General features: G+C 39.4%; 1 protein-coding gene across 2 annotated transcripts in view; it reads right to left on the bottom strand.

The window, feature by feature from the left end:
* Window positions 1-942: 942 nt before the first annotated feature.
* sema3bl (sema domain, immunoglobulin domain (Ig), short basic domain, secreted, (semaphorin) 3bl) overlaps window positions 943-18,430 on the bottom strand; it is a 61,831-nt gene continuing 44,343 nt past the window's right edge. For both annotated transcript variants that reach the window (XM_022670989.2, XM_049486035.1), the window contains 11 exons: window positions 17,767-17,883; window positions 16,241-16,389; window positions 11,556-11,670; window positions 11,305-11,374; window positions 10,998-11,142; window positions 9,903-10,134; window positions 8,670-8,761; window positions 8,538-8,579; window positions 7,348-7,573; window positions 5,165-5,298; window positions 943-4,322 (listed from right to left, as the gene is read on the bottom strand). In XM_022670989.2, the coding sequence (XP_022526710.2) occupies window positions 3,837-4,322; window positions 5,165-5,298; window positions 7,348-7,573; window positions 8,538-8,579; window positions 8,670-8,761; window positions 9,903-10,134; window positions 10,998-11,142; window positions 11,305-11,374; window positions 11,556-11,670; window positions 16,241-16,389; window positions 17,767-17,883 (1,808 nt within the window). In that variant the 3' untranslated portion in view covers window positions 943-3,836. The remainder of the gene's footprint in view (window positions 4,323-5,164; window positions 5,299-7,347; window positions 7,574-8,537; window positions 8,580-8,669; window positions 8,762-9,902; window positions 10,135-10,997; window positions 11,143-11,304; window positions 11,375-11,555; window positions 11,671-16,240; window positions 16,390-17,766; window positions 17,884-18,430) is intronic.

Raw genomic sequence — 18,430 nt, 5'->3', positions numbered from 1 at the left:
TTACATTCCATACATATAAGTTTTAGTTCTTAAGAGAATTAGTTGACTAAAACTAGGCTAAAACTAAAAAACTCAACATATTATTCACAAAACTGTGCAGGAATCTGTCCTAACAGGAAATTAAATAACTAAGTTAAACTAAGCTACTAAAACAAGTTAATACACCTCATGTTAAGGTTATGACGTGAATTATGAATTATAAGTAATTGAACCACAAAGATGTATTCAACTTAACCAGGCAGCACTGTGGACTTGTCAAAAACAAGTGAAAGTCAGTGTTTGTATGAAATTAAAATTTTATAAACAATGCTGCCACACAACAGTTAAAAGTAATATATAAGAAGTTATATAAGAATAGGTTTATGTTCTATACAAAACATTTTTGTGAAGTTATTTTAACAAAATCACTCTCACATAAAGATAAAAAGATCTCACCAGCTCTATTTTCACCAGTTTCAGTACCTTTTCAGAATGAGCCGTTTAAGGGCTCTGTCACTTTTATGCAAATAAGCTGTTTCCAGCCTTGTCTTATGTTTATGTAGAGCATTTTGACCACACCAACAAAACATGAACAATCTAGTTCATGCTTAACTGTGATAAAAGCATACAACTCATCTGCTGACTTGTCTATACAGTAGGTATAGATGCCTCCCTCAGAAGAAGTCTGCTGGCTAATCTTGCTGTGTCTGAGGTTCTCAACCAGCAGAACGAAATGGAAATTTTGTTTCTTCAACTGATTAAGTAGTGGGTGGGGCTCTGATGGGGGTTGATGGGTGAAAGGGAGGAGCCAAGGCGATTCTATGCAGATTTACTTTTTATGATGTCACAATAAGGGAGGGGCCATCCAAACAGTGTATAAAGGGGCAGTTAAGACCCTATAAAAATACAAAAAGCATGTTATATTGACATTAACCCACTATATATGAAAAAAATGAAGCTGAGTACGATGAATAAAGTTTTATTTAAGCATCATTAAGGAAATAAATCACATCTGTACACTCCGCATGCAAGAAACGCTTTTAAATAAGACATAAATACATCAAATATTCCAACACAAACTCTTCACCGACTCATCTTTATCTAGACGAAGAGTTATCTACAGAGATAAAACAAACTACAGTGCTGAATCGAGCATTAACCAGTCTGTTAAAATCAGTCCATACAGTTATTAAAGCAACGTATTCAGAGATGCAGATTTAAATAAAGATATACAGTATTAATTATGATGAATGTTGATTGATGTTGCTTGTTTTTTTTGTAGTTTTCTGATTTAAAGCCTTAAAAATAAGTCAAGAAATAAGTATTTAATTCCCAAACTAATTAGAATTACAAAAATATTGTGTATCGCAATTATTTCTAGGATAATATATCGTCCACAAAAAATCCTTATTGGACAGGCTTAGCCAAGATGCATGAAAACTGTGATTAAAAACCACCAGGGTTATTCCACCAAATATTGATTTCTGAACTCTTAAAACTTTATGAATATGAACTTGTTTTCTTTGCATTATTTGAGGTCTGAAAGCTCTGCATCTTTATTGTTATTTCAGACATTTCTCATTTTCTGTAAATAAATGCTCTAAATGAGAATATTTTTATTTGGAATTTGGGAGAAATGTTGTCTGTAGTTTATAGAATAAAACAACAATGTTCATTTTACTCAAACATAAACCTATAAATAGCAAAATCAGAGAAACTGATTCAGAAACTGAAGTGCTCTCTTTATCTGTGGTAAATCATATGAAAACTAGTACTATATTCAGTAATAATAAGCGTGAATGGGTCTTAATGCCTCAGAAAGGCCTGTTCAGGTCTACAGTATATTTCTGTGTGTTAACTTTCCTTTTTTTACTGTCGCAGCTCTCGCGCTCTGGGAGATTAGATCAACAGTAATATATTTTCAGAGGAAACAGGTTGTGTGTTCCCAGACTTCACCCAGAATAAATGGATCAACACAGACTGACTGAAGCTGAGCTTTAAGCCTTACTGGGGGGAAAAAAGAAAAAAAAAAAAAAACCAAACAGTCGTCTTAAAGTGACGTGACGTCGGATTTTCAGTTTATAAGCTTCTCTACTGAGCTCCTGTTTCATTTATATCCTCCCCTTTAATTACAGCTGCTGAGTGATGATGTCTGTAGAGTTACAGAATATTTTTTAATCCCTAAAATCACATAAGGAATCATGTAGTGAATTTTAAAAGTGTTAAACAATCAGAATAGTCTGTGAAGAAGCATTTAGGTGCTCTTATCTGGGGAGCTGTTAACTTGTGGTAACTCGAAAGAACTTATCCTGTACAACAGAGGAAATTCTTACTCTTCCTATCCTGCGGCAATCCTGATGAGTGCCAGTTTCATCATCATAGCGTTTTTCAGATTGACTGATCTTCATTTCGTAAAGTAATTTTAATTCCTAAAGTAACACTTTCTATGAATGTCGTCTCTATAAGACTCTATAAACATACTCATAACACATTATTATAATGCATTCATTAATAAGGCACTATATACATGGATATAAATATTCATAAAAATGTATAACCCCTCAAATTCATGCTTATTACGCATCATGAATTGTGATCATAATGCATCATTAATAGCTCATACGTCAATAAACTCAGTCCCAGCTTGCAGAATTGACTTGCATTATGCCTAAAAATGCTTCTAAAAACTTGCTCTGAATGCAGTATATGTATAACCACTAATGAGTTTTTCATGTCTTGAATATAATATTAGTTATAGTCACTTATAAATGTATTATAACAGGTTTCATAACAGATATGCTCCAAGAAAAGTGAAATGCTTTCATTGTGGGAAAGTTAGATTATTAATGATAGATATACAGTATATTATATTTTAACATACATATTATATGCTTTAAGCACAGCTTTTACATATTTGCAGTGTTATGATCACAAGTCGTAATGCATAATAAACATGGCTGTAATGGGTTATGCATTTTTATAAACATTTGTATGACTTCGTAGGTCACAGGTGAATAGTAAAGTGTAGAAATGTGTGGTTTGGGTTTGCTATGATATAAGGTTACCTCTAAACACACAGGGATTTCTGTTGTACAAATACTTTATAGATGCATACCTTAAAAGCACTGCTGGAGCAGCATTAGCATTACCTGCTAATGGTTAGCCACTAATGCTAATGCTCCAGCTAATGTTTAGTGTTGGAGAAATTTGTGAATCTAAGCTTACTGTAAATAAAAAGAAGCGTTTTAATCACCCAAATAAACAGTTTACAGGGGAGAAATCTGTTTAGATTAACATCCAGCACTCGTTTGACTTTATTACAGTTTTGTTTACTTAGCTTAGCTTTAGCTTTACTGAATTTCCCTATAGAAGTTTCTTATAGAGTTTCTTAAAATGCCATCCTTATAATCTGTTGCACCTTATAGTGCAAAAAAGTGAGTACAGAATGTTTTAGATATATTCTAATATGTTTATGATGCCTTAAGTTATGAATGCATTAAAATATGAATTATGAATGTGAGTCTAATAGAGATGACACTCATAGAAAGAGTTGACAAGGATGATATAGTCGCTATTTCTCCTGTTGGAGCTCCAACTGTCGTCAAATTATATGAAAAATGACATCATAGAATAGTGTGACATCATGTAACAGCTGATACAGTATAGTACAGTAAGGATGACTTCACAGGTCGGCGAGAAACTGAGAAATTGAGAAATTAAACACATTAAATTTACTAAAACATTATATTTACAACATCTTACAGTCCGTCAGAGTGTGTGTGAGTTCTGTTTGAGTGTGTCTTTTTATATATTTTAATAGAGAGAGAGTTAACGCTCTCGGTCCATAACTCCGCCCCTCACTTTTCCCTCTGCGTGTGCGTGGCCCTGCGGCTGGTATCCCGCGGCGTGCGGTTGCGTTCCCCGGTGTTTTTGGTCACGCGGGTTTTGCGTGCGATGTCCTGCGCTTGTCGGTATTTGTCCATCATGCTCTTGTGTTTCCGTCGCAGCTTCTCGTTGCACCAGACGCGCTCGCAGTACTGTTCTACCTGAGGGAGATTCGATGGACCAATCAGCTGGAGGACGTCCTTAAACCACGCCTTTGCCGGGGTGCGATTGGCCGGACCCAGGTGGGTGGGGCACGGAGGCCACGGCCGCTGCTTGCTGTCGCGTGAGAGTAAATCCGTGAGCGTGTCTCCTCGTAACACGTCCAGCCAGATGCGTGAGATGGTTTGGGTGAAGCTGTGTTCTCGAGAGCGGCAAACGTAAACGCCTTCGTCGTGACGCAACACGCGACGGAACAGCAAACCCTCCTCCGTTTTCACCACGCGATCATCTAAGATCATCTGGAGGAATAAACCAAAAGAGAACAATGAGATATTAAAGGATTTCTGTTTTCTCGTAATGCTAATCACAGCGCTAGTTCCAGTTCCCCAAGTAAAAACAGCCAATCAGCTTGCTGCTTGTGCAGAGAGTGGAGATCAGCACAGGCGCAGCAGCCATAACAAGCTGAAAAAAATCGAATTTTTGTGCAGTATTGAATCAAACACTATAAACAGCTCCGGGCCCCGGGCGGATTTTTACTTTCTGGATCTGGACTACCCACCTCTGTGTGAGTAACTACAGGTTTAAATAGGATCTCCGGTGGATTTGGTGTTTTACAGAGACTCTAAGACTAGATCAGTGGCTGAACTGCACTTAGCAGGGTATTATTACACATGTTGTAAAGTAACATATGACATTGAAAAGACTGTTATTAGCGTAAAAATGTCCTTATTTTAAAACGTGTTAGCCAATCAGAGGAGACATGTTTGCATGTATGAATATTCAATAGCAAGAGTCGAACTCCTATCGTCCCCCCCTCTCCACTCCTCCACCGGACTAAAGCAGTGTTATACTAGATCACCGGAGCGTTTTTTTTTTTTTCACAAAAAGCAAACAGCTCACATGGCATTCATTCATTCATACTAGAGACACAACTAGACATTTTAAAATGAATTAAAAAACGATGGAATGAGACCTTTAAAGTAAAACATTAATGCATACAGTATGTTTTTGGAATGAAGATTAAAGGAAATATTGAACTGTCAAGAGAAATATTATTTTATTCGCTTTGATGGTAAATGCTTTGAAATAAATGATTAATTAGTCATTAGACAAAAGATAAAAAACTAATTATGGATCTCACCTCCTCCAGATGTTCCTCTCGCTGTATGTGCCAGGTGACAGTAGCCTGTGGAGAGCGAGGAACACACTCCAGAAAGGTGCTGTTATTCTCAGTACCGTACACCACCCTGTCCTCAGCCAGGTCCACGTCTTCCACTGCAGACACAACACACTGTTATATACTGAAACACACGCCAGAACTTCATCAGATCTTTAATTATATGCATAATCACACAAAAAGCAGCTTCAAATAACACTTAAATAACACTTAAATAACAGTATGTTTATATTAGTCTGTTTACTCTAGAGGATAGATGGGGCCTAAAAAATTCAGCCCGAGCCCGACTCGTCACATAAACTGTCATTATGAGCCAGAGCCCGATTTAAACCCCACATTATTATAGTAAATAGAGTGTTAAAACTGAGCTTTTTTGTTTTCTCATAATGCTAATCATGGCGCCCGTTCCAGGACAAAGTCCCTTCTCTTTATTTCTACACATAATCTCATAAAAGCAGCTTTAAATCACACTTCAGTAACACTTAACTAACATTAAAGGTCCCAAAAACTATATTTATATCAGGCTGTTCACACTATAGCTTATGTCAAGCCCTAAAAATCCAGTCCGACTCGTCACATAAACTGTCATTATGAGCCCGAACCCGACTTAAACCCCCCATTTTTTTAGAAAGTAGAGTGTTAAAACTGAACTTTTTTGTTTTCTCGTAATGCTTATCGTGGCGCCATTTCCAGGACAAAGTCATCCCTCTTCATTTTAACACATAATCACACAAAAAGCAGCTTAAAATCACACTTAAAGGGTCCAAAAAACTATGTATATATCAGGCTGTTCACACTAGAGCTTAGATCGAGCCCTAAAAATCCAGTCCGACTCGTCACATAAACTGTCATTATGAGCCAGAGCCCGATTTAAACCCCACATTAATTTTAGTAAGTAGCTTTAAATTTTTTTTTTTTTGTTTTCTCGTAATGGTAATCGTGGCGCCAGTTCCAGGACAAAGTCCTGCCCTCTTTATTTCTACACATAATCATAATGTTTATATCAGGCTGCTCACACTAAAGCTTAGATCTGGCCCAAAAAATCCAGCCCGAATCTTCACATAAACTTTTATTATGAGCCAGAGCCCGATTTAAACCCCATATTAATTTTAGTAAGTAGAGCTTTAAAAAATGAGCTTCTTTGTTTTCTCGTAATGGTAATCGTGGCGCCCGTTCCAGGACAAAGTCCCCCCTCTTCATTTCTACACATAATCACACAAAAAGCAGCTCAAAATCACACTTAAATAACACTTAACTAACATTAAAGGTCCCAAAAACTATGTTTATATCAGGCTGTTCACACTATAGCTTAGGTCGAGCCCTAAAAATCCAGTCCGACTCGCCACATAAACTGTCATTATGAGCCAGAGCCCGATTTAAACCCCACATTATTTTTAGTAAGTAGAACTTTAAAAAAAATGAGCTTTTTTTGTTTTCTCGTAATGGTAATCGTGGCGCCCGTTCCAGGACAAAAAGGCCCCCCTCTTCACTCCTACACATAATCACACAAAATCAGTTTAAAATCACACTTAAATAACATTAAATAACATTAAATAACATTAAAGGTCCCAAAAACTATGTTTTTATCAGGGTGTTTACACTGGAGCTTAGATCAGGCCTAAAAAATCCAGCCAGAGCCCGCCCCGCCTTAAAATGATGTTTAGGTACATTTCTGGCATATTGCTATCTTGGCAATGGAAAACACAGGTGCACAAATGACTGATTTAAACCTTGACACAAGTGACGCAGATACGCGTCATTGCTGTTCCCGTAAATGAGCTGCTGGAGCTCCTTCACAGCGTCAACCAGCAGCTCAGTTTCCTCTGCTGAGAAGAGTTTGTTGGATACGTCCAGGTAGCTGCACCATTACAATAGCAATCACATAGTTTCTCAAAGTCAGAGTGCATCTAGTTCTTAAAGGGAATGATGAGCAAGTGAAACTCTGGTTCATTTCATGTTAAGGCCAAATTTAACCACACCCATGATAAATTAAGAGAATTAGTACATGCCTTTTGCATATTTTGTGCCACACAAGGTGTACTTTTCCCGACGTTACGATAGCAAAGACACACTGACGCGCCCTTAATTAAGCTGCATGGGTGATTGCTTGCTAAAGATCACTAAAATAGGTCCATTATCTGACTCACCGCTCTGGTTCTGGTCGGTGCACTGCAGGGCGGGGTTGGCGTGTCTGATGTCCTGTCGGCGGTAGCGGCGTTTGCTGTTGAGCGTATAGCGGGTGCACGCCTGTCCGTCCCAGGCGCAGTACGGGTCCCGGGCCAGGCAGCACTCGGCACACGCTTTACCGTACATACTGCAGCGGTGCAGCAACACCTGAGCCACGCCCACACTCGAACCCACAAACAGAGATTGCTGCAGAAGAAACAAACAAAGAGAAAACAAATATTGTTATAATAGAAATTTTCTTACATAGTAAATGAATAGTGAAGTGATCTATCAGATTATGAAGGAACACATAATGAATCATGTAGTAACTTAAAAACAGTGTTAAACAAACCTAAATACCCTGTGAAGAAGTATTTAGATGCTCTAATCTGGGGAGCTGTTACTCTAACTAAATCTGATTAATTTATCCTGATGAGTGCCAGTTTCTTCATTGTAATGTTTTTAATGGCCTTTGCGGTGACTGCACTTGAGGATACTGTCAGATTTCTTGTTTTTTTTTCTTTTCAGATTGAAGAATTTCTTTCTTTACTTAGTTCAGTATTTGTTGCTTCTCATAAGCTGGATTTGAACATTACTCAAATATTCACTATTCACTGTATACCAACTCTAAATCGACATCACAGAACATTTTGTGACATCACAGAACATGTTGTGACATCACTGAACATTCCCTGACATCACAGAACAATCCCTGACATCACAGAACATGTCATACAGAACATTTCATGACATCACAGAACATTCTGTTATCCTGATGAGAGCCAGTTTCATCATCATAACATTGTTGATTGCCTTTACTTAGTTGAGTAGTTCTCGCTTCTCATAATCTGGATTCGAACATTACTCAAATATTCACTATTCAATGTATACCTGTAACTCTACCTCTTCACTACTTTACTTTAACTGATGCTCTCAAACACTTTATTAAGAGACAAGAAATTCAAGTAATTAACTCTTGATGAGTTCAGCACAGCTGTTAACTGAAAGACTGAATTCCAGGAGACTCTACCTCATAAAACTAACTGAGAAAATCCAGCAGAGATGTTCAAAACTCATCATCTAAACAAGAGGAGCTACTTTGAAGAATCTAAAATATAAAACATATTTTGGTTTGTTATTCATAGTTTGGATGAGGAAGATGATAGCTCACCCTCTTCACTGAGATTTCCATGGAGGTGATGGGAGTGGGAACCTGATGGAGAAACAGAACAGCTCATTAGATATATACATATATATATATATATATCTGTATAGATATAAAAATATATAATAACACACATACCTTAAAGACCTGCAGCTCCTCCAGCGTGATCTCCTCACTGCTCAGTGTGTTTCCATTTCTCAATGCGATGACCTTCAGGACCGTTCCAACATCTAACCAAAGGCCAGAGAACATTTGCATCAACTTAACTAGTACTCCACTACTTACAGCACAGTCCAAACGTAAAAAAAAGACAAATTAGGACCATATTAGAACACCTACTGGAGTACCTACTGCTTTTAGGATGCCCAATTCTAATCCCATAGGCATTAATATGAAGTTGTTAAAATCAATAACTTTCCAACTATCCAAGGAAATATCTACCAGATTTTTAATACTATATTTTTCGGACTTCCTTTAATCCTTTAATTTTCCCAAATTTTCCGACAGTGCGTCTTATAATCCGGTGCTCCTTATGTATGAATTCTACCAGTCAGGTATTAAGGAGCAGTAAGGCCACTCCACTGAAGTACAGAGTTTTAAGCGTTATAAATTTTTGTTGCGGTTGGATAGGTGTGGGATCCAAAGTGCAAAGCAAATAGGGAGATTTATATAATGAATATATTTACACATATATTTATATACTTCAATGGATATAGTTCTATTATTTACTATTCAGTTCTAGTAATGGTTTTGAAATAATAATTTTATAGGTGTTGTGCTTAAGCGACTTTTTCTCCAAGGAGACGGGAGAACGGGTGGGAAAAAACGAACAAGGGAAATGACACAAAATGACACTTTTAACTTCAAATAAACACACCTAAAATACAACCAAACTAAAAACTGACTGAGCACATCTCTTTCTTTATGCTCTTAATTGAGATATTTTTATATTATCTTTTCAGATCTCTTTCCTTCTTTTGCGATCAACTTTTCTTTTCTTTCTTTTCTTTTCTTAAACCCTCTGTTACCAGTCACCCCTCTGAAAAGGTGCGACAGTGAGGTCTGGTTTGACTGAGGTTTATATAGGGTAGTGCACAGATGCAGCTAGTTGACGCTGATCACCGCTGGGGTTTCTGGGAGTTGGAGTTTTGGCATCCAACAATACCATTTCTTCAATTATATCTACCAGCCCCCCTGCTGGCAGCCTGTGGTGCAGAACTGCCCATCTCACTTTTCAGTGAAGTTTCTCCAGCAATAAGGCTTGGTGCAGCAGCATTAGCATTAGCATTAGTCGCTAAACGTGAGTATATTGGACTATAGTCTGCGTGATTGCCATTGCATGACTTTTTTCACTCTGCTGAGAGCTCTAACCTGTGCCAATGAACATGACGTCGTAGGGTCCGTCCTCGGCCTGCGTGCGGTCGACGGTGATGTGCGTGAGCCTGTAGGGGGCGCTGGTGCGGATGAGCAGAGGCTGGCGCTGGGCCGGGTACACGCTCTTCCACATGAGAGGGTGAGAACGAGCGAACTGCAGCACAGCGTCCGGAAACTGCAGCGTACTGCTGAACGCCCGACCCGGCTGAGCCGTGATCTTACTGGGGCACTGAGAGAGAGAGAAAGAGAGAGAGAGAGAGAGAGAGAGAGAGAGAGAGAGAGGGAGAGAGTTAGCGGCTAATGCTAATACTGCTCCAGTCTCGAGTCTTGGTGCTGGAGAACTAAACTAAAACTCCTGTATAACTCTGTACTTCAGCAGAGTGTCTTTACTGCTCCTTTATACCTGACTGATAGAATTCATACATAAGGAGCACTGGATTATAAGGAGCTCTGACCTTTTTTGGGGGAAAATTAAAGGATTTTGAGTGTGAAAAATCTGTATTTTTGCCTCCTTAACTCGGGTCATAATTTTCGAGATACCGAATCCGTTCCAACTCTAAAAGCAACTACCTAGCAAACATTTGGAAACAACATAGCAGCCAACACAGATACAACAGCAACACCTTACCAACCACCTAGCAACCTCCTAGCAACACCATAGCAAAGAGCCACGAATTAGCACTGCAATCACACTCACAGTTTCTGCAGGAACTGCAATCTAGTTATTATTTGTTGTAAATTTTGCTGCATAAATCTGTTACTAAAGTCACTGGACTTTGTTAAATGTTATAGAAAACTTGCAAATAAAACCCTTGAGGAGCAACGGTTAAAAGAAGAGTTTTCTTAGACAAAAATACATACAAATATATATTTTTAACTAACACAACATCACAGCTCATTGTGTATCACATAAGAAGCTTGTTATACAGTATTTATCAGGGCATTGTTGAGCTTTATCTGATGCATTTCCTTCCACCCACATCCCTGAACCTGTGGAACTGTCAGAAACAATTTAATAAATAAATAGTTTGAGCTAAAATGTGTATAAGAACTTTGTGCAAGTGGGTGTGTGTGTGTGTGTGTGTGTCTCACCACTCCAGGTCGTGGGTAAGGAACTCGTCCCTCATAAGGTCCCCACTGGTAATCTGGACCCTCTTTATGAGCGAACGGCCCATTAAACACTTCACGAATATCAGCCATACTGTACACACACACTGCAAAGCCCTGGAAGACATTACTGTAACACACACACACACACACACATCATACAGTGAAGTTGTCTTTAATGTATGTCCTTTATATCATATGAATTCTTCATTTTGAGGGGCGAGCGGGTGAATATTAAAGTGAAAATCTTTGAGTAATAAAGAAGTTAGTAAAATATAAACTCCTACAATACCTGATGGTGCTGAAAATGGCATAAACATCTGGATTCCTTTCATCTTTTGTCCTCAGAAGAAACACGTTCTCTACACACACAGAAATACACACACACACACACACACGGAAAAAAGGGTCATTTTCAAGCATTTCTATTGGTGCTTGCATTTTAAATTCTGATTAAATATAAAGAAATAAAAAGAAAACAGCATATTTACATAGTAAAAAATGAAGATACAAGATTTTTGCATATGATATATAATATCTCACCCAGCTGGTCGAAGTGTGTGTCAATGCCATGAGGTCCGGGTACAGAACACACCAGCCGAGCTTTAACAAACGTACTCCACTTATTCACCAGCACTCTCTGACCTCCTGCATCATTCTGCAACACACACACACACACACACACACACACACACACACACGTACAATACGGTGAAGTTGTCTTTAAGGTACGATAATGGTACAATTGCAAAGTAAAGTCTAATACAAACATATAGAATAGTATACAGAGTATAGGGTATAGGGTTGTATAGGGTACCATACAGCATAGTACTATATAGCATAGTATAGGGTAATACAAAAAGTATAAGGTGGGGAATATGAAGTACAGGGGAGTATAGAATAGTGTAGGGTACTTTAGTGTAGTATAGGGTAGTACACAAGGTGTAGGGTAGTATACAGTGTAGAGTGAAGGGAATATAGGGGATTGCAGGGTAGAATAGAGTAGTATAAAAGTATAGAGTATCATACAGATTATAGGGGAATGCAGGGTAGTATAAGGAGTACATGGTAGTATAGGGAGTATAGGGTAGTATAGGGTAGTATAGGGAGTATAGGGCAGTTTAGGGAGGATAGGGTAGTATAGGTAGTTTAGAGTAGTATAGGGAGTATAGGGCAGTTTAGGGAGTACAGGGTAGTATAGGGCAGTTTAGGGAGGAAAGGGTAGTAAAGGGAATATAGAAATGTGTAGGGACATCTAGGGTAGTATAGGTAGTTTAGAGTTATATAGAGAGTATAGGGCAGTTTAGGGAGTATAGGGTAGTTTAGGGAGTATAGGGTAGTTTAGGGAGTATAGGATAGTATAGGGAGTATAGGGTAGTTTAGGGAGTATAGGGTAGTATAGGGAGCATAGGGCAGTTTAGGGAGTATAGGATAGTATAGGGAGTATAGGGTAGTTTAGGGAGTATAGGGTAGTTTAGGGAGTATAGGATAGTATAGGGAGTATAGGGTAGTTTAGGGAGTATAGGGTAGTATAGGGAGCATAGGGCAGTTTAGGGAGCATAGGGTAGTTTAGGGAGTATAGGATAGTATAGGGAGTATAGGGTAGTTTAGGGAGCATAGGGCAGTTTAGGGAGCATAGGGTAGTTTAGGGAGTATAGGATAGTATAGGGAGTATAGGGCAGTTTAGGGAGGATAGGGTAGTTTAGGGAGTATAGGATAGTATAGGGAGTATAGGGCAGTTTAGGGAGTATAGGATAGTATAGGGAGTATAGGGTAGTATAGGGAGTATAGGGCAGTTTAGGGAGGATAGGGTAGTATAGGGAATATAGAAATGTGTAGGGAAATATAGGGTAGTATAGGTAGTTTAGAGTAGTATAGGGAGTATAGGGCAGTTTAGGGAGTACAGGGTAGTATAGGGCAGTTTAGGGAGTATAGGATAGTATAGGGAGTATAGGGTAGGTTAGGGAGCATAGGGTACTTTAGGGAGTATAGGATAGTATAGGGAGTATAGGGTACTTTAGGGAGTATAGGATAGTATAGGGAGTATAGGGTACTTTAGGGAGTATAGGATAGTATAGGGAGTATAGGGTAGTTTAGGGAGTATAGGATAGTATAGGGAGTATAGGGTAGTTTAGGGAGCATAGGGTAGTATAGGGAGTATAAGATAGTATAGGGAGTATATGGTAGTATAGGGAGTATAGGGTAGTTTAGGGAGTATAGGATAGTATAGGGAGTATATGGTAGTTTAGGGAGCATAGGGTAGTTTAGGGAGTATAGGGTACTTTAGGGAGTATAGGAAAGTATAGGGAGCATAGGGTAGTTTAGGGAGTATAGGATAGTATAGGGAGTATAGGGTAGTTTAGGGAGCATAGGGTAGTATAGGGAGTATAGGGCAGTTTAGGGAGGATAGGGTAGTATAGGGAATATAGAAATGTGTAGGGAAATATAGGGTAGTATAGGTAGTTTAGAGTAGTATAGGGAGTATAGGGCAGTTTAGGGAGTACAGGGTAGTATAGGGCAGTTTAGGGAGTATAGGGTAGGTTAGGGAGCATAGGGTACTTTAGGGAGTATAGGATAGTATAGGGAGTATAGGGTAGTTTAGGGAGTATAGGGTAGTTTAGGGAGTATAGGATAGTATAGGGAGTATAGGGTAGTTTAGGGAGTATAGGGTAGTTTAGGGAGTATAGGATAGTATAGGGAGTATAGGGTAGTTTAGGGAGTATAGGGTAGTTTAGGGAGTATAGGATAGTATAGGGTGTATAGGGTAGTTTTTTTAGGATAAAAAGAGATGTGTAGGGAAATATAGGGTAGTATAGTGGAGTGTGGGTAGTATAGGGTGTCTAGGGCAGTTTAGGGAGGATATGGTACTATAGGGAGTACAGGGTAGATTATGGAGTATAAGGGACTATAGGGTAGTATAGGGAATATAGAAATGTGTAGGGAAATATAGGGTAGTATACTGTAATATAGGGAATATAAGTATGTGAAGGGAACTGTAGGGTAGTATAGGGTAGTTTAGAGAGTTTAGGGCAGGGTATAGGGTTTTTAGGGAGTATATGGTAGTAGAGGGGAATATAGGGAGTATAGCAGTGCAATTTTGTACAATTAATAAGTTCTTACAACCACTGTTCTTACTGATTTCTCTCCCTGTTGAGCAGGAGGGATTAAACACAGGCCTTATCTGCATTGAACACTGAACACAGAGCCTAATTGGGACCTGTGTGAGATTAAACTGGACTGTACTGATGTTCTGATGGAGAATCCCAACTGGTTCCCACTAACAGCTCATGTACAAACACACTCAGAGCTGATATGAGATATGAGCCCATGAGAATTGTACAGAATTCATCTGAGGACAATTAAACTGTGCTACGAACCACTAAATAAAGAATAACCTATCAAAACTGTCTCTGAGGTCTCCTAAGCTGAGCGTGTGTGTGGATCAATGTCCGAACACCTGCTAAAGCCGCGTGTTTCTGTATAAACACTCAATTTTAACAGTTCCCGTGAGAAAGGGATCGTTTTTCATGTTCCAGTCTACGGAGAACACGTACAGCACTGTGACTGAAGGACCGTCACGGGTATTCAGAGGCGTAGCATCGGCCTGATTAGCGTCTCAGAGACACACAGGCTGTTTTAGAGGCCATGTGATGTGTCCAACATGTTCTGATAATGTGTGTCTTCACATCAGATGTGTGTGTGTGAGCCTAATTGATAATAACAGTAACTGTGCTGGCACAGATATGTAAATGGTTACAGGTGAGGTCTGATTTGAAACTTCGAAAAGTGTGTCTTAATGCTCATTGCTATCTTACACCCCATCAACAGTCTATTTTCACTCCTTCCTCCTGCCTGGTTTAAACAGCAGCAGAGCTTCTGAATATATCTACACTGATGGGCGTGGTGTTCTGGAAATGAGGTGTGTTCCAGGTACATTTCTGGAGTTTTGCTTGTTTATCTTGGTAACAGAAAACACAGGAGCTCCACTGACTGAATACAACCTAGACAGACGCCAACAGTCAGACATTCATCGCTATCCTATACAAATCGACACATAGCAGTGCACAAACCCAACTTTTACATCAACAATAAACAGAATAGTAAATAAAATAACATTGCTGTTCCCGTAAATGAGCTGCTGGAGCTCCTTCACAGCGTCAACCAGCAGCTCAGTTTCCTCTGCTGAGAAGCGTTAGTTGGACACGTACAGGTAGCTGCGCCATTAAAATAGCAATCCCCTGGGTTCTGAAAGTCAGAGCTCACCTGGTCTTCTCTTAAAGAGAATGATGAGCAAGTGATATTCTGAACAAGATGTACTTTTCCTGTTGTTATGATAGCAAAGACACACTGACACTGACGCCCTAAATACCATAAAACGGCATAAAATTGGGTAGTGCACCTTCTGGTGAGAGGTTATTGACTACTAGACTTGCCTATACACCTTCCTCATCCTGCAGATCTCCAGATTATTGATTTATCACCAATCCAGCATTTATGGAGCAGCTGGGACTCTGCAGCTTCAGCTTCAACCTACGAGTGTAGAGCTACAGGATCTACAGGCCCAGCTGTAGCAACATCTGTGGTTAAGTAAATGTGCTGCAGGATCCATACAGAACCTGTAGAACCTCCACCAAACCCAACCCTCTCAATCTTATATCATCTTATATCCAGAATAGAGGAACCAACAGGATCTAAACTAAACTAGAGACTCAATTCAGTTGTTTTAAACAGTTTCCTCCAATAATCTTCAATACACTGACTCTAATATTGTAATCGCTCTAATTCATCATCATTACATTCACACAGATAACTGATGTCCTTTGACCTCTGAGATGTAGTCCTGAGAGAGACATTCTCTTCACGGCTTATTGGAGAAAGCATGTGCACATATGTGAGTGCACTATTTCAAAGGCTGAGTGTGTGTGTGTGTGTGTGTGTATGTGTGTGTAAGAGAGAAAAAGATGAGACGGTATGCCAAACATTCCACAGCTGTGTGTATACGGTGGGAAAAGAAACATACCAATTGTTCTGGTATGCTTGTTTCTCTTTCAGCCTGCGTGTGTGTGTGTGTGTGAAAGTGTGTGTATGTGTGTGTGTAACTCTATCTGTATGGATTTTAACCCTCAGTTACCATACGCTGCTCCTGCTGGGAACCTATCTGTCGAAGGTAATCCTCTTCTGGAGGCTTCTGGCATGTCCCTGATGGTGTGTGTGTGTGTGTGTCTTACCGCACACACTCGTCCGATGCGGGTGTGTATGGCTGCCTCTCCCTCCCTCTCTCCGGCCTCGCTCACTCTCTCCGTGAAGAAGAAGTACACTTTGTCATCCTCTTTATCTGTACTGTCTGGAATAAGGTGAGCAGCAACGAACCTGGGCTCTAAACACACACACACACACACACACACACACACACTGTTGTTTATGATGCTGCACCAAAACGAGTCGATCAGGAAAAGCACCGTGTCTACATCAACCCGTCAATTAGTATTCATGGCCCCGCCCACCTCGGCTCGGGGCCGCCCACATGCAGAGCTGAAGCCGGGAAGCGACGGCGTCTCCTCAGATAGGAGATAACTAACAGCACTAGAAACAGCATGCCGTTCATTCCTGTGTTATTTGTGCGAATAACACATCAGTGTTTATATACTTTACCCAGTAATTCAGAGCTAAGAAACAAATGGTTAGAATTAGTCTATGGAGGAAAAACACCACCAGCCAAGTACAATTGAGATAGGTAGGTGTAAAAACAGTTTAGAACAGTTCTGTTTACACTAGTTAAAATTAAAACCCTGGGGTGGATTTTTATTTTCTGGACCTGGACAACCCACCTCTGTGTGTAAGTAACTATAGGTTTAAATAGGATCTCCGGTGGATTTGGTGTTTTACTCTGAGAGACTCTAAGACTAGATCAGTGGCTGAACTGCACTTAGCAGGGCATTATTACACATGTTGTAAAGTAACATATGACATTGCAAAGACTTTACAATGTTTTTAGTGTAAAAATGTCTTTATTTTAAAATGTTTCTAACTGTTGTCCGTCTCGCTGCCTCACTGTCTGTTTTCCCCTTCCCTCTCCGCCACCGGATTAAAGCAGTGTTATGCCAGATCACCGGAGAACTTTTTTCCTTGATCTTTTACAGGGAAGTCTATTCAGGAATGTATATTTTTCAACAAGACAATGCTAAACCACACTCTGCACACATTACAAAGGCATGGCTGTGGAACTAGAAGAGGATATAAGTACTGGGTACTGTCCTGCCTGCAGACCTGAATAAAAATCCCCAATAAAGGATATGTCGAGGATTTAGAATAAAAAATGATTGACATTTTGCAGAAAGAATAGAACAAAATAACCCCTGAAACTCTGGGTTTCTTGTAGGAATAGAAACATTTTTAAAATGGTAAATGGTTTAGAAAGCTGTATTTTTATTAGATCACAAAACAATCCAGAAACAAATCCAACTTAAAATATGATCTGTAGACTTAACGATTATTTAAAAATTGAAAAATAAACAAGAGAATAGACATAAAAAGAGAGATAGAGAAGATTTTTCCTGAAACAGAGTCTTTCTGATAAATGAAGAGTCTAATGACTCATCCTCCTGTCTGAAACTGGACACAGGGTATTTATTTTCTTTCCTGTTCTTGTAAATCCGACTCTTAATATATCAGCCCTTATCTCGCAGTATGATCTGGAGCATCATGGGAACAGGAAGTGATGTAATGTGGCTGTGGACTATGGGCATATCATTACCGTGCAGGATTCTCTGGTCAGTTTCGGTTCTCATGGGAGAGCGATTCCCCAAACTCCTCAAAATCACAGAATCTCTCCCCAAAAAATCAGCCGTCAGCCCTGTGTATAACTCTCCACCTGAGAGAGAGAGAGAGAGACAGACAGAAAGAGAGAGAGAGAGAGAGAGAGAGCAATATAATGACATATTTGTGCAGAAATATAGAGATTTATAAGGGTTTCACCACTGTATTTTGATCTTTTTACATATGAGAGCAAAAAAAGATAGAGAGAGAGAAAGAGAGAGAGAGAGAGAGAGAGAGAGAGAGTTTCATAAGAGCAGCTGTAATCAAATCCATTACAACACATTTGGTGCCAGTTACAAGATCACGTACTGATGCAATCCCAGAACACACGCACGCACGCACACGCACGCACGCACGCACGCACGCACACACACACACACACACACACACACACACACACACACACACACACACTGATAAAACCGGGTCATCTGAAATAAGAGACATTCTTGCAATAAAAGTAACAAAATTTTTATATTTATTGGGTCATCGGAAAGTATTTCCAGTGCAAAAGCATGTACACACACACACACTCACTCACACACACACACACACACACTGAAAATAAAGCAATTAAGATTGGGGGCGTGATTATCTGGAAA

Source organism: Astyanax mexicanus, chromosome 12 (genome assembly GCF_023375975.1).
Source record: "Astyanax mexicanus isolate ESR-SI-001 chromosome 12, AstMex3_surface, whole genome shotgun sequence".
NCBI lineage: Eukaryota > Metazoa > Chordata > Actinopteri > Characiformes > Acestrorhamphidae > Astyanax > Astyanax mexicanus.
Note: the sequence above shows the minus strand (reverse complement) of the source record. Positions and strands in the feature narration are given on the sequence as shown.